Source organism: Podarcis vaucheri, assembly GCF_965113315.1.
Source record: "Podarcis vaucheri genome assembly, chromosome: 6".
Classification (NCBI taxonomy): Eukaryota; Metazoa; Chordata; class Lepidosauria; order Squamata; family Lacertidae; genus Podarcis; species Podarcis vaucheri.
Window position 1 is genome coordinate 106,212,529 of NC_138764.1, and position 16,363 is coordinate 106,228,891.

The 16,363-nt window shown below is 48.8% G+C and overlaps 1 protein-coding gene across 1 annotated transcript in view; it reads right to left on the reverse strand.

The window, feature by feature from the left end:
- Window positions 1-633: 633 nt before the first annotated feature.
- Window positions 634-16,363, reverse strand: part of LOC309534733 (papilin-like) — a gene marked incomplete at its 5' end in the record, with an annotated part of 40,636 nt that continues 24,906 nt past the window's right edge. The window contains 4 exons of the mRNA XM_082227037.1: window positions 634-1,024; window positions 10,555-10,686; window positions 11,312-11,479; window positions 13,098-13,265. Coding sequence (XP_082083163.1) covers window positions 1,014-1,024; window positions 10,555-10,686; window positions 11,312-11,479; window positions 13,098-13,265 — 479 coding nt within the window. The 3' untranslated portion in view covers window positions 634-1,013. The remainder of the gene's footprint in view (window positions 1,025-10,554; window positions 10,687-11,311; window positions 11,480-13,097; window positions 13,266-16,363) is intronic.

Sequence of the window (16,363 nt, forward strand, 5' to 3'; positions counted from 1 at the left end):
CCGGGCAGGGCCAAGAGCCCTCGGATGGTATGGAGGGGAGGGGGCAGTCGGGGCAGGGCTGCGTGTGCCCACTCTGGTTTGGCAGAAGGGCTGACAAGACGCAGGAGGTGACTCTGGGCAGAGAGAGAACAGATTCTGGAGAAGCTCAGCTTTAAGAGCAGAGCAGGCTTCCAGTCCTCATGAAGGAAAATGTATGCTTAGAAGTGTGTGGGCAAGGATTGTTGAAAACCTAGGAGCCAGAGGGATGGCTGGACAAAGTTTGTTTGTGTGTATAATAATAATAATAATAATAATAATAATAATAATAATAATAATTAATAATAGGTCTTTGGTTGCTATGCCCCTTCTGGGGAAATCCAGCCAGATGGGCAGGGTATAAATAATAAAATAATAATTATCATTACATCTTAAGACCAGGAAAACCCAAACAAATTATGCAAACCAAGAGAGAACCGTGAAAATGTGCCTGATCAGTGCAGGTGGACATTGGAGCTTGTAGACAGTACTGGTTTATTTATTTAATGAAATTTATATACCACTTGATTGTAGGAAAAAACCTAAAACAAAAAAGGTAAAATAATAAAATCATCGGTAATAATGTATCATTTAGAATCATAGAGTTGGAAGAGACCCCAAGGGCCATCGAGTCCAACCCCCTGCCAAGCAGGAAACACCATCAGAGCACTCCTGACATATGGTTGTCAAGCCTCTGCTTAAAGACCTCCAAAGAAGGAGACTCCACCACACTCCTTGGCAGCAAATTCCACTGTCGAACAGCTCTTACTGTCAGGTAAGAACATACAAAAAGTTAAAACCACAAAAGAATAGACCAGCAACAAAGTACAACTCATGCAAACTTTCTGAACATCTGGGCGGGCTTGTCTAAATGTCTTCAGCAGGCGCTGAAAAGAATACAACGAAGATGCCGGCCTGATAATCAAGAGGCAAGGAGTTCCAAAGTGTCGGTGCTGCCACACGAAACAATCCGAGTTCTTAGAAATGCAGTGCAGAGATTAAGTGTTACCTGCAAAAGGACACCCAGTGAAGCCAAACATTGGAAGATTCCAGAGAGAAAGAAAAATGTCATCCTTAATGCAGGGCAGCATTAAACTATGGAACTCCCTGCCACAGGGAGGCAGTGACGGCCAACCAAGCTGGAACACTTTCAAAGAGGACTGGACAAATTCGAAGAGGAGGCAAGGGCTGTATCCCAAGATGCATAGGGCTTTGTGCCGCAAAACCAGCACCTTGAATTAAGCCCGGTAGCTGACTGGCAGCCAGCTAATTGATAGCATTAAACATGTTTCATTTACAAACAACAGCCCACAACTAATCACTCACATTTTTACTAATAACAAGATCTAGGAGAAAGAGGGGATGAACCATCAATCTCAAAAGTACATGTTTTATTTGTTGTTGTTTGAAATGAATTGTTTATTACCCAAAATAAAGTGGTAAAAAATAACAATGAGACGGCAGTGATTGAGTGGGTGTCTTTAGCCCAGGGCCAAATTGGACCTTAGGAATTGTGGGAACAGTTTTTAGGAATAGGCAGCAGGGGCACCCAGTGGCGAAGCCCATGCCAGCGCCACCCAGCACCAAAGGGACCTCAGCCCCCAGAGCAGGGGTTGGCAACCTGCAGCCCGTGGGCCACAAGCAGCCCACGGGGGTCGTTTAAATGGCCCATGAGCCGCCCCCGAACCAAGCCGCCAGTTGGTGAGTGCCCACGTGCTGCGCTAAAGCGGCGCAGCCCGGAGCAGGGACTCGCTTCTGCGGTGCTGGAAATCACATCCGCACAGACGCCATCCGGCCCACGGAGCGATTGCTGTGGGAGTGAACCAGCCCAGGCAAGGTAAAACCTTGCTGACCCCTGCCCTAGAACATGGGTAGGCAAACTAAGGCCCAGGGGCTGGATCCGGCCCAATCACCTTCTCAATCCGGCCCATGGACAGTCTGGGAATCAGCGTGTTTTTACATGAGTAGAATGTGTCCTTTTATTTAAAATGCATCTCTGGGTGCATCGTTCTGCCCGGACACTGAGGTCCAGCTCCGAGGGCCTTCTGGCTCTTCCCTCATTGAGAGAAGCCAAGTTACAGGGAACCAGGCAGAGGGCCTTCTCGGTGGTGGTGCCCGCCCTGTGGAACGCCCTCCCACCAGATGTCAAAGAGAAGAACAACTACAGTGGTACCTCGCAAGACGAATGCCTCACAAGACGGAAAACTCGCAAAACGAAAGGGTTTTTTGTTTTTTGAGCTGCTTCGCAAGACGATTTTCCCTATGGGCTTGCTTCGCAAGACGGAAACGTCTTGCAAGTTTGTTTCCTTTTTCTTAACACCGCTAATACAGTTGCGACTTGACTTCAAGGAGCAACTCATAGCACGCGGTGTGGTAGCCTTTTTTGAGGTTTTTGAAGACTTTGGTGATTTTTGAAGCTTTTCCAAAACTTTCCCGACACCGCGCTTCGCAAGACGAAAAGAATCGGAACGAATTAATTTCGTCTTGCGAGGCACCACTGTACCAGACTTTTAGAAGACATCTGAAGGCAGCCCTGTTTAGGGAAGCTTTTAATGTTTGATGTTTTATTGTGTTTTTAATAGTCTGTTGGGAGCTGCCCAGAGTGGCTGGGGAAGCCCAGCTAGATGGGTGGGGTAGAAATATTATTATTATTATTATTATTATTATTATTATTATTATTATTATTATTATATTTGTGGGGTCTGTCTGGTGTTCTTACATGAGTAGAATGTGCGCTTTTATGTAAAATGCATCTCTGGGTTATTTGTGGGGCAACAGGAATTCGTTCATTCCCCCCCCTTCAAAATATAGACTGGCCCCCCCACAAGGTCTGAGGGACAGTGGACCAGCTCTCTGCTGAAAATGTTTGCTGACCCCTGCCCTAGAAGTTGGCTCCTGAGATTACACGACCTTTTGGGTCCCTTCCAACTCTGCAAGTCCATGATTCTATGGCTTCCTCCTCTTGCTCAAAATGCATGGAGAGGCATATGTGCCGACTTACCCTAGTCCCTTCGCTGCCCTCCTGGTGCCTCCACGGAAGAAGCTGCCACCGTCTGCCAAGGGTGCATGTGTTGTGGCGAGGGGCCTGGCTTGCACTAGGGGTGGGTGGGTGGGCTTCCTGCTGGGGGAGGCCTTGCTACAGATTCACATTTAATGCGGCAGGCACAGCCGGAGGCCATTCCTTGGTGTCTGCGAGCCCAGCTATCACAGATAAATATTGATGCACAGAAGGAGCAAGGGGCTGGCAGGTCCATTCCCCCCCTCCAGGCAGGCAGAGCATCCGTTACCTTAGTGTAACAGGGGCAATAATAATAATAATAATAATTTATTATTTGTACCCCGCCCATCTGGCTGGGTTTCCCCAGCCACTCTGGGCGGCTTCCAACAAAATATTAAAATGCAGTAATACATCAAACATTAAAAGCTTCCCTAAACAGGGCTGCCTTCAGATGCCTTCTAAAAGTCTGGTAGTTGTTTTTCTCTTTGACATCTGGTGGGAGGGCGTTCCACAGGGCAGCTGCCACTACCAAGAAGGCCCTCTGCCTGGTTCCCTGTAACTTGGCTTTTCGCACGGAGGGAACTGCCAGAAGGCCCTCAGCGCTGGACCTCAGTGTCCGGGCAGAACGATGGGGGTGGAGACGCTCCTTCAGGGATACTGGACCGAGGCCATTTAGGGCTTTCAAGGTCAGCACCAACACTATGAATTGTGCTCGGAAACATACTGGGAGCCAATGTAGGTCTTTTGTTACCGGTGTTATGTGGTCTCGGCGGCCGCTCCCCGTCACCAGTCTAGCTGCCGCATTCTGGATTAGTTGTAGTTTCCGGGTCACCTTCAAAGGTAGCCCCACGTAGAGCGCATTGCAGAAGTCCAAGCGGGAGATAACCAGAGCATGCACCCCTCTGGTGAGACAGTCCGCGGGCAGGAAGGGTCTCATCCTGCATACCAGATGTAGCTGGTAGTCAGCCGCCCTGGACACAGAATTGACCTGCATCTCCATGGACGGCTGTGAGTCCAAATTGACTCCCAGGTTGTGCACCTGCTCCTTCAGAGGCACAGTGACCCCATTCAGGACCAGTGGATGGAAGCGGCCCCTGCCCCTTCATTAAGGCTGCATTGTCAGGCTGAGTTTTGGGCTGGCGTTCAGTTGAATCGGTGCAACATTCCCCACACCAAATCCCCATGCCAGGTAAAGCTGCACCGGTGGAATTCCTTCCTGTCGTGAGGATGCTGAAGGCAACTGAACGGCAGCTCAACCTGCAATAGCCAAGGTATGTATATGTGTGGCACTGCTGCCCTCTAGTGGACTCAGGTGGAAGTGGCCAGAGACCAGAGATCTTGCACTCTGCAAGTGATTCTCTTCCAGCTGATGTGGCGTTCTTGTCACAGAACGGGCTTTTGTGGCATAAATGTCAACTTTCAGATTTGAAAATAAGGGATCAGCAGCCTCACCTGTCCCGGGAACAGTCTATGGGATATCTAACAATCCTCCCCAACCATTTATTAAAAACAACAACACCGAAACGTGTCCAGAGGAGGGCAACCAAAATGGTCAAAGACCTGGAAACGATGCCTTATGAGGAACGGCTAAGGGAGCTGGGCATGTTTAGCCTGGAGAAGAGGAGGTTAAGGGGTGATATGATAGCCATGTTCAAATATAGAAAAGGATGTCACATAGAGGAGGGAGAAAGGTTGTTTTCTGCTGCTCCAGAGAAGCGGACACGGAGCAATGGATCCAAACTACAAGAAAGAAGATTCCACCTAAACATTAGGAAGAACTTCCTGACAGTAAGAGCTGTTTGACAGTGGAATTTGCTGCCAAGGAGTGTGGTGGAGTCTCCTCCTTTGGAGGTCTTTAAGCAGAGGCTTGACAACCATATGTCAGGAGTGCTCTGATGGTGTTTCCTGCTTGGCAGGGGGTTGGACTCGATGACCCTTGTGGTCTCTTCCAACTCTAGGATTCTATGATTCTATGAAATAGAGCTTGGAGTAGCCTTCGATTTCCCTTAACTATCGTTAAAATGCACCCAACTTGTTGGTCATCATTACACCTGGTAGTAGCATATTAACTACATGCAACATGTGAAGACGTCCTTCCTTTTCCCTTTCCTGAATCTGCTGCTCTCCAGCTTCGCTGGGTGACCCCACTGGCTTCCAGTATTATGTACAGAGGGTCAGGAGGGGGGGGGCAGTGAGCATATCCCAGTGGGCGTGTGCATGAGCACACACAGGTGTGTTTTCACTGGGTGGCCTGTCTGAATAGAATTACAGGCAAAAGCTGCCTTCCACCTGTCTGCAGGAGCATCTGAAACATAGCTCAATGCTGCCACCTGCTGACCAAAGGGGACACAACCTCCTTGGCTGCCCAGATTTTCCCACTGTGCGTGAAAGTATGGTCTCATCCACGCCACAGACCAAAAACACTTTTGTAGCACTTCAGTTAGTCACAGATTCTCCCGAAGAATGCCAGGAACTGTAATTTGCTCCTGAGAGATCTGGGATGTAATCCACTGGGAGCAGTCAAGTATAACATTCCTTGTTTTGCTAGAGTGGACATGCAAGGGAATGTTTGGTCCAGCCAGTCAGAAGTTCCTGCTCCTCCTGGCCTGGAGCATCCTTCCTCTTGCATGTGACTAGCAGGTGGGCTTGACCTTTCCAGACCTGGTAAAAGGCCAAGTCACACGGCCACCTTTCTCTTTTTGACCTTCCTGTTCCTCCTGCAAACTTCCAGGACTGCCACAGCAGTTCCCCAGGTCATCTCCCATATGGGGTAAACCTGTTTGTGCATGTTTGTGACTTTAAGCCTGATGCCTGCCTTCAGGGATTACACTGTGCTCTGCCTGATCATGAGCAAACCTACTTTTTGTTGTTACTTATGAATAAGACGGTGAAGTCTTTATTCTTTTAGGAGGGATTCAAAAGGGGATCTTACCAGGAACACACAATTCAATCTGAGCTAGATTGAATTGTATAACAGTAAATGGCTCAGACGAGTCAGCAACTTGTTTTCTGCTGCCTGAAAAGTGGAATGCACTCTGCTAAATGAAGGAACTTGCTAGTGCAAGTTAGAAAGGATATTAATAAAAAATATATCCTCTCCTAAGACTGTCAACATTCCCGCAAGAGAGCTATAGTTCCCAGCAGTCTTGACAAACTACAGTTCTCAGGATTCTTGGTGGAGAATGCCATGCGGTTTATTTGCGTGGGGTTGCTGTGACCAGCCTTTGCAAAGTCTCAAGTCCTCCAAGACCCCCTCCCACCTCTATGCTTCTTGTGGGATGTGAAACACAAGAGCAGTCAAGGACAACATTCCTAGAGTGAAAATGTTTACAGATGGGGAGGAATGTTTGTCCATAGAATCATAGAGTTGGAAGAGACCACAAGGGCCATCGAGTCCAACCCCCTGCCAAGCAGGAAACACCATCAGAGCACTCCTGACATATGGTTGTCAAGCCTCTGCTTAAAGACCTCCAAAGCAGGAGACTCCACCACACTCCTTGGCAGCAAATTCCACTGTCGAACAGCTCTTACTGTCAGGAAGTTCTTCCTAATGTTTAGGTGGAATCTTCTTTCTTGTAGTTTGGATCCATTGCTCCGTGTCCGCTGCTCTGGAGCAGCAGAAAACAACCTTTCTCCCTCCTCTAGGTGACATCCTTTTCTATATTTGAACATGGCTATCATATCACCCCTTAACCTCCTCTTCTCCAGGCTAAACATGCCCAGCTCCCTTAGCCGTTCCTCATAAGGCATCGTTTCCAGGCCTTTGACCATTTTGGTTGTCCAGCCAGCAGGTAAACTTCCTGTTTCCTTCTGGGCTGGGACAGACTTCCTCTGCATGTGACTAGAGGTGGGCATGGCCTCACCTGTGCAGGTAATGACAAAAGCACAGGGCAGGGCAGCCACCTCTCTCTCTCTGTGACTACATGCGTCGAAGAAGCAACATCTGCTTAGCCAAAGATGCCCTATTGGATTCCAGCCAAGAGAGGACAAAGGGATTGTCTTCTTATGAGATAGTTTCTAGGAATATGTTACTTTTCTAAGCTAAGTCTGCCTTCTGGGATCCTATTGTGAACAGAATGTGAGTAAACTCTTCTTATACTTTTATAGAAGGCTGTGTCGTGTCTTATCTTTTATGAGGGAATAAGGGGAAAATACCAGAACAGTTGTTATAGAGGCTTTAGCGAGCCTGAGCAAACGCATCCGCTGTGAGTTTAAAAAGGGAAATGTTACTCTGCTAAATTGTGAGCTTGTTAACACAAGTTGGAAAAGGATATAATCAGACAATATATCCTCTCCTGCATCCCTGAACGTTCCCACAGAGAGGACAAGCCCAGTGTCATTAGGACCTTTAGGAAAGGAGAAGGTCCACCCCAGGGCCTGCAGCCAGCATGCCAGGTCAACCCCAGCATTCAGCCCCAGGACTGGATCTCAGCCTCCGCTCTGCTCCTCTTCCACCTTAGCCCAGTCCTGGGAACGCTGACTCTGCAAGGTGGTAGCAGCAAGGACACAGTCTTCTCCTCAGCGTGTCAAAAAGCTTTACCCAGCAGCTCTAAGAAAGATTTGGGAGGGCTGCTGGGACCATTTCAGGTGGGCGCCTGGAGCTAGGCTAGCCCTTGTTCTGGAGATGCACCCACCCACCCATTTCACCTCCCTACTACAGATACCAAGAGCATTCCTGTGAACAAAGGCCAACTGTGTCACCTTAAGGAGGAATCTGCTCTTGGTCCTCTTTGCCCGCTCTTCATGTACAGGAGTCCAACTGGACTCTTCCTGGGAGCCCAGGAAAGCTACCCAAGACTTGTACTTGGCTCGTGGTTCTCCATGGAAGACACATCAAGAACATGAGCGAAATGATCAAACATCCACATCATGCCACATGAGCGAAATGATCAAACATCCAGCAATAAGGGACCATGGGAGAGGTTTCTCTCCAGCTAACTATCTGTCAGTTCTTCAGGTACTCAAATACAGACGGTCTTTTACCCTCGCCAGATTCAACGTTCTCCCTTCTGCCTTACTTCAGGGCAGATTTGAGGGTAAACCATATACAGCACGGGTCTGCCCTTGTGGCTCGTTGGAAGTTGAAACTGCTCCACACGTACTATTACGTTGCCGTCTTTATGAGGATATACGTTTGACTTTTATTACACCTGCTTTGCAAAAGTCCAGGAAAGAATCGGAACACCATAGTTTAAAACTACTGCTAGAGGACAAGAATCCCAAGACTACATTAAATGTAGCCAAATTCTGTGTGTCTGCAATCAATCGCAGGAAGCAAGTGGTATCCCATAATGACCAAACCCCTAAATGTTAACCACAGGGAGCACGCTAGTAATTAATTTTAATTTTGATATTTAAATCCTTGTTATATTCATACTGTCCTTTGTATTTCTGATATATATATATATTTAATGATGTGCGATATTGTGTGTGTTGCGGCTGGTCTGTGACCGTATTAATAAATTCATTCATTCACATCAGGAACAGTCCAGGCGGATATATAAGAACATAAGGAGAACATTTGCAGGATCAGCCTAATGGCCCAACTAGTCCAACATCTGGCCAACCAGATGCATCTTCTGGGAAACCCACGAGCTGGACCTGAACACAAGGCCAACTTTCTCCAGCTGTGGTTTCTGGCAACTGGGATTCAGAAGCATCGCTGCCGCCAACTATTGTGGCTAGCAGCCTTTGATAACCTTCTCCTCCTCCATGGATTTGCCCAATCCTCTTTCAAAGCCATCCAGTTGGGTGCCCATCACTGCCTCATGGGGGAGGGAGTTCCATAGACTAACTCTGTGCTGCCTACTGACATGCTTTTTGTCAAGAGTTTCTGCTCAGCTTCCCCCCTTCTCCCCCCCTCACAGTCACCCCAAAGATCAAAGAGCACCAGGGAGTTCTTTAAACTGAAGTGACCCCCCCCAAACACAGAGGTGGCCTTTCCCTCCCTCTCCTTCCCCTTCTGTCCTACATGTGTGTGGAGGGAAAACGAAGCTTTAAAGCAATTAAGAAACCTAAGGATGGTCAATGTGCAAGTCTAGGCTGGGTGGAATGCAAGGTCTGCACAAACTGATAGCAGCAGGCACCCTTGAAAAGATCAAGGAGGCTCCTGCAAGCTTGTCTCAAGGCAGGCTTGTCTCAAAGGGAATGAGCAGGATGGGGAGCAAAGAGCACAAGACCCCCTTTTGTGACCTTGCTATTGTGTGAGTTGAAAATTCCTGCTATTGCTGTGTCACACAATGTAGTGGTCACATAGGATTGCTTTGAGGAATTATGAAAAATGAAGCAAGCCATTGTGTCAGTGGTGAAAGCATCACTTTGACCGGGTTTGGGTCATTGACATGATTTCTGATCGATCCCACAAGCCACTGCATCTCTGCCCCATTTTCTCTATGCCTGACCGTCACGTATTGAGCATTCTAACACAGACCAGTTGCTTCACCGGGCATCCTGGGTACATAAAAATAAGGAGATAGCTTTGGAGGAGTTAGATTTGATGTAGCTTTTGTTAATCTTTAGGTAGACGTTAGAGCCAGGAACAGAGTTCACACTGAGGTGGTAAAATGCCTGTCTTTCCTTTCCTTACCTCCAGGGTTTGCTAAATGCATCCCTCCTTGGTTCCTGTTTATTTAGCCTGAACATGTATGCATGCTCAGACAGTAAATAGTTCTTTGTGGTTAAGAGGCTTCCTCTGATCTGACTTTGTCCCCACTTGGGGATTTTTTTAATGCTCAGAGGAAATCTGATTGGTTCTTACAAATGCTGTGTTAAAGTTCTTTTCTTAATAAAAACTGCCTGGGCCAGGGACTGGGATGCACACTTTCTCCCAGGGTCTTGCTAGTCAAGCCTCGTGTCTATTGTATTAATCAGGGTCCAGTCCTTTCTTCCTAATTAATCAGGGTCCAGGGATGTGGGTGGCGCTGTGGGTTAAACCACAGAGCCTAGGACTTGCCGATCAGAAGGTCGGCAGTTCAAATCCCCGCGACGGGGTGACCTCCTGTTGCTCAGTTCCTGCTCCTGCCAACCTAGCAGTTCAAAAGCACATCAAAGTGCAAGTAGATAAACAGGTACCACTCCGGCGGGAAGGTAAAGGGCGTTTCCGTGTACTGCTCTGGTTCGCCAGAAGCGGCTTAGTCATGCTGGCCACATGACCCGGAAGTTGTACGCCGGCTCCCTCGGCCAATAAAGCGAGATGAGCGCTGCAAACCCAGAGTCATCCACGACTGGACCTAATGGTCAGGGGTCCCTTTACCTTTACCTTTAGTCCTTCCTTTGCCTTCAGAATGCAACATCACAATGTATGCTTAGTAGAAAGAGGAGTGTGTTTTAGCTCTTGGTGTAAGTCAGAGCACATTGCGGTCCTCAAATCAAGATGCACCTTGCTTGACAACCGTCTCTTGAATCTAACCCAGGCAGCTCAAACTCTGACATTTCCCTAACACACACACACACCCTTTGTGTGCCATGGAGCTGGCTGAGTTACCCCCCCCAAGGGCTTGCCAGGAGCCCCGCAGCACCAACCTGACCCCGCAGCCTCTCACCTTTCACGGGCTCCTTGCACACTTGACCACACTGGTTGCCGCAACACTTCTTGCCCCCTGGGCAGTCACAGTCCTTCTGGCAGGTCATCAGGCAATCGGCAGGGTCCGGAGGGGGGCAGAAGCCGGGCTTCTCTGCAAGAGATCAGCCAGGTGTCTGGGACGTCTCGGGTCGTGGAGGGGATGGGTCCAATGAAGCATTTTTGTTTTCAAAAGCTGCGTCCCAAGGAACTCAAGGGGGCTGACACGACACTCCTCAAAAATGGTAATTCAAAGGCATAGAGCCAGTCCTCAGATTGAGCAATAAGTCCAGCACAGGGGGAGAAAGGCCATAGCTCAGTGACAGAGCACTTGCCTTGCATACCAAGTTTCCTGGGTTCAAATTCCAATGGCATCTCCAGTAGGGTAAGGAGAGGCCCCCTGTCTAAGACCCAGAAGAATGAACGGTCTGACTCATTGCAAAGTATTCTCCTACGTTCTCAAAAAACGACAACCCAAAAGGCCTTTTTGATCAACCGTGTCCTCACCAAATGCGTGGAACCAGATGACGACGGCATTTTAATTTATTGCCACCCACCCTAAGGTCCCAGGTTGGGTTGCGACAATTTAAAATGGCACATTAAAGCTTTCAATTACTAAAAGAAAATATAACGGCAAGAAATAGGGTGGGTCCTGAAAGATACATCTCAGGTGTCAGCGATCCACTGTGGAGACAGAGCGCAGCCTCAGTCGCCCTCCGGGCATCTGCCCAGAGACCCACCTGGGCCCTTGCAGGCCAGCTGGCATTCCTCTTCAGTGGGGAAGTTATTCAGGTTCCCCCTGCAGTTGCCATAGTCGAAAGGGGTGCACTCTCTGCTGGTGGAGTTGAAGTAGAACCTTTGGACATAGGTGTTGCAGGGACCCGGCTTCTGGGGAAGCTGGCAGATATCTGCAGCCAGAAAGCAGAAGGGGCCTTGGGTTTTGAGCTGCGAGAAAGAATGAAAGGGGTGGGGTCTGGTGGGGGGGGGACACTGTTGGATATGCACAAATCAGTTTGCAGGTTCTGGGATGAAATAAAGCCTAGTTTCGCCCCTGCCCACTGCATAAGTGTTGGTGCTGGCCTTTAAAGCCCTAAATGGCCTCGGTCCAGTATACCTGAAGGAGCGTCTCCACCCCCATCATTCTGCCCGGACGCTGAGGTCCAGCGCCGAGGGCCTTCTGGCGGTTCCCTCACTGCAAGAAGCCAAGTTACAGGGAACCAGGCAGAGGGCCTTCTCGGTAGTGGCACCCGCCCTGTGGAACGCCCTCCCATCAGATGTCAAAGACAAAAACAACTACCTGACATTTAGAAGACATCTGAAGGCAGCCCTGTTTAGGGAAACTTTTAATGTTTAATAGGTTATTTAATTTTAATATTTTGTTGGAAGCCACCCAGAGTGGGCAGGGTATAAATAATAATAAATTATTATTATTATTATTATTATTATTATTATTATTATTATTATTATTATTATTAGAACTTAAGAGCAGCCTGCTGGATCAGGCCCATTTGGTCCCGCCCATTTGGCCAACTAGATGCCCCAGCCTTCTCCACTGTGACTTTGTCCAATCCTCTTTTAAAACCGTCCACCTTGGTGGCCCTGCCTGCCTCCAGTGGGAGGGAGTTCCACAGTCTAACTCTGCACTGTGTGACGAAGGACTTTCTTTTCTCTGTCCCGAATCTCCCAACATTCAGCCTCACTGGAGGCCCACAATATCTAGTGTCATGTACGGCATTTCTGATTCGCAGTAGAGGCTGGAGGAAGAAATAGGAGGCCACCGGCGATGGCGAAAGAGCGTATCCCCACAAGGTCTGCCCCACCCTACTTTCCTAATCACTGTACTCTGACTTTTCTTTCTATGAAGCCTCTTCTCTCTGCCCCTAGGGGTTGGGATACCCCTGAGGAATGTCATGCAGAGAGAGGGAGCCCTAATAATAATAATAATAATAATAATAATAATAATAATAATAAATTTTATTTATACCCCGCCCTCCCTGGCCAGAGCCAGGCTTAGGGCAGCTAACACCAGTAAAATTACAGTAAAAACATAATAGGAAAAAAAACACACCAATTTAAAATGCAGCCTCATTTTCAAAGTAGCCCATGGATCAAGACCATAAGGGGAGGGAAACATAAGAGTCAGCCTGAGTCCAAACCAAAGGCCAGGCAGAACAGCTCTGTCTTGCAGGCCCTGCGGAAAGATGTCAAGTCCTGCAGGGCCCTGGTCTCTTGTGACAGAGCGTTCCACCAAGTCGGGGCCAGTACTGAAAAGGCCCTGGCCCTAGTTGAGACCAATCTAACCTCCTTGAGGCTCGGGACCTCCAAAATGTTGTCATTTGTGGACCGTAAGGTCCTCCGCGGGGCAGACCAGGAGAGGCGGTCCCGTAGGTACGAAGGTCCTAGGCTGCGTAGGCCTTTAAAGGTCAAAACCAGCCCCTTCAACCTGACCCTGGACTCCACCGGGAGCCAGTGCAGCTGATATAGCACTGGGTGAATGTGATCCCGCGGCAAGGACCAAGCGCTTACCTGGGTCCCTGCAGGTCTCCTCACATTCCACCAGTGTTGCAAACCGGTTGGCGTTGCCCTTGTGGCCTCGGTAGGTGAACGGGTAGCAGCCTGCTCCAAGGCGGCTGTAGTAAAACAGGTGGATGGAGTGGTCCCCCTCTCCGGGATTGCTGGGCAGCCGGCAGATATCTGGAGCCGCAGAACAAAGAGAGATGGGAGGGAGAAATGGAGCTGGGACTTCTGGGCAGGAGAAAAGGCACGTCAAGACCATCCTGGCTGGGAGTCCTGGGAGTCCTGCTCCCTGCCTTGCAGGCTTTCCCCAACTGGCCTGGGAGGGCAGGGCCCGGACTGACTCCAGCTGCAAAAGCTAGGGCTGCTGAACAGACTCGCTGAGGTGTTGCTTGGCGTTTTTTGTTGCAGGCTTGGGGGGTTGCTGCTATTTACTTATTTTTTTGCATCTTTATTTGAGACCTTGTTGTGATTTATGTGGAAATTGTTCACTTTGCTTGTGTATTTTTTAATGCTTTATTTGTTATTTATGTGGGAATGTTCAGGGAGGCAGGAGAGGATATATTGTTTAATTACAGTGGTACCTCTGGTTGCGAACCGGATCCGTTCCAGAGGCCCGTTCGCAACATGAAAGGAACGCAACCCGCAGCGACGCGTCTGTGCACGCGCAGGTTGCGACTCGCCGCTTCTACGCATGATGTCATTTTGCGCTTCTGCCCATGCGCGAGCAGCAAAACCCAGAAGTAACCGTTTCCAGTACTTCCGTGTCGCCGCAGGATGCAACCTGAAGAAACGTAAGATGAAGTGAACGTAACATGAGGTATGACTGTATATCCTTTCCAACTTGTGTTAACAAGTTCTATAATTTAGCAGAGTAACGTTCCCCTTTTTTAAACTTGTGCAGCGGATAGCGTTTATGCCAGGCTTGCACAAGCCTCTAAAATAAGTTACCTGGTAATTCCCCTTTTATTCCCTCATGAAAAGTATAGACACGACACAGTCTTCTATAAAAGTATAAAAAGAGTTTACTCACTCACTCATTCTTTTCACAGATGGATCCCAGAAGGCAGACTTAAGTTACAAAAGTAATATACATCTGGAAACTATTCCATAAGGAGACAGTACCTTTGTCCTCTCTTGGTTGGGCATCTTAGGCTAAGCAAATGTTGCTTCTTCGACGAATGGAATCAGTGAAAGAGAGATGGCGGCCTCCGCTGAGGTATTTTGTTACCTGCACAGGTGAGGCCACGCCCACCCCTAGTCACATGCAGAAGAAGTCTGTCCCAGCTCAGGAGGAAACAGGAAGTTCTGACTGGCTGGTCCAGACACCCTCTTTTTATGTCCACTCTGGGGATGTTGTATTTGACTGCTTTGTGTTTCACATCCCACACTTTAGAACTACAGTTATGCCTCGGGTTAAAGTCGCTTCAGGTTGAGCGTTTTCAGGTTGCGTTCCACGGTGACACAGAAGTAACAGAACAGGTTACTTCCGGGTTTTGCCGCTTGCGCATGCGCAGGCACTCAAAATGACGTCACGTGCTTGCACAGAAGCGGTGAATCGCGACCCGCGCATGCACAGACACAAGTTGCGTTCTGCTCAGGATGTGAACGGGGCTCCAGAACGGATCCCGTTCACATCCAGAGGTACCACTCTACTTTTCTTATGTTGCCATTATGTATTTTTTCATGTTGCAAGCCGCCTTGAACATGGCTTGAACTGTGGAATAGTGGCATACAAGTAAAAATATGTATGTATGCTTGTATCCTAGGAGCTGCTCAGCCAAACATTCGTTCTTGCCCTGGGAGGTGGGTGGGTGACCTTTGGGCACAAGGTGGGAAGATTAGCCAAGGCCACAATGTGTGGGGCAGCTGCTGCTCCCCAGTTTGCCGCTGTCCTTGTAGGAATCCCTGCCCCCACCCCAAGAATAGCCTTAGCCTTCAGCTTCCCCTATAGAGAATGGAGCAAGTTCACCCACCTCCCAGCCTTCGGGTGGGCTGTGTCTACCTGGGGCAAACACTTAAGGCCACTTAATAGCTTGCTGTGGGGGGGGTGTCTTGTTGCATACGAGGCAGGATTAAACAGTTTAAAATCTGATGGTTTTGGTTTTCATTTATGTATAGTATAGAGGTTTTCTTTTCCTTTTTTCTTTTTGTTTGTCAGTTTTTGGTATGTATGTTCATGGCTTTTTGTATTTTTGTGCAATCTTCAAATACGGAAAAGTGTTAAAAATAAATAAACAGTTTGAAATTGTAATGACAATAGAAACCATAAACGGAACAAGAGAGCAATCACAAACGCTAATAAAATAAGTAAATCTAAACATGGGTTTAGTGATCAAAGTGACCCTTTTGCTCTAGGAACAGAGGAAGCTGCCAAGCCATTGGTCCATCTACTTCAGTGTTGTCTACACTGACTGGCAGAATTGTTTCTCTAGGATTTCAGGCAGGCATCTCTCGCAGTCTTACCTGGGGATGCCAGCAGGGATCTCACCTGGGCCCAATGCTCTGCCACTGTTCCTTGGCTTTGGCTTTTGCCCGGTTAGAGTGGAAGCAGGTTATTTCAGGGGACAATATCTGATAAAGCCACTTCCGCTTACAAAAGGAGGTGGGGTTGCAGGCTTCACGCTCCCACCACACGCGCTGCGGCTGGCTCTCAGCCTCCGCACGATTGAGGGAATCCCCGGCCGCGTCATCCCCTGGACAGCCAATCAGCTGGCTTGGGGGACATGGCCTGCCCTATTTAACGCAGGCCGGGGATCTCCCTCTTCTGCCACCTCCAGCTGTTCCTGTTTCCCACCCTCCCACCCTTTAAGGTTTTTGTTCCTGGACCTCGCTATGGACCTTTGTTGGTTGCCGTTGAATTTTTCCACTTGGGAAATTGGCACCGGCCACTTGGTTTTCGCCTACTTCGTAGCAAATCGTCACAACTGTCTGGGTATTGGTGGTTAGGCATTGGTATTGTTCTGTAGATGGAAGAGGGGAGGTAGTGCCATCACCTGCCCCACATATTGAAGGGTAGTCCGTTAATGGATTCCAGGGGCCCTGTCCGAAGCCTATGGAGGCCCCCTAGCGGTGACCCCGGGGGAGCTCCTAGTTGATGTGCATCAGCAGGACTCCCCCTCCCAGTGGTTAACCCTTCCTGGACTTCTAGAGGACGGGCTGAAGTCAGAAATAGTCGGTTACAGTGGCGTAGCGTGGGTTGTCAGCACCCGGGGCAAGGCAAGTAATTTGCGCCCCCTAGCCCGTGGATTTGTGCCCCCTAACCCTAACCCCCAGAT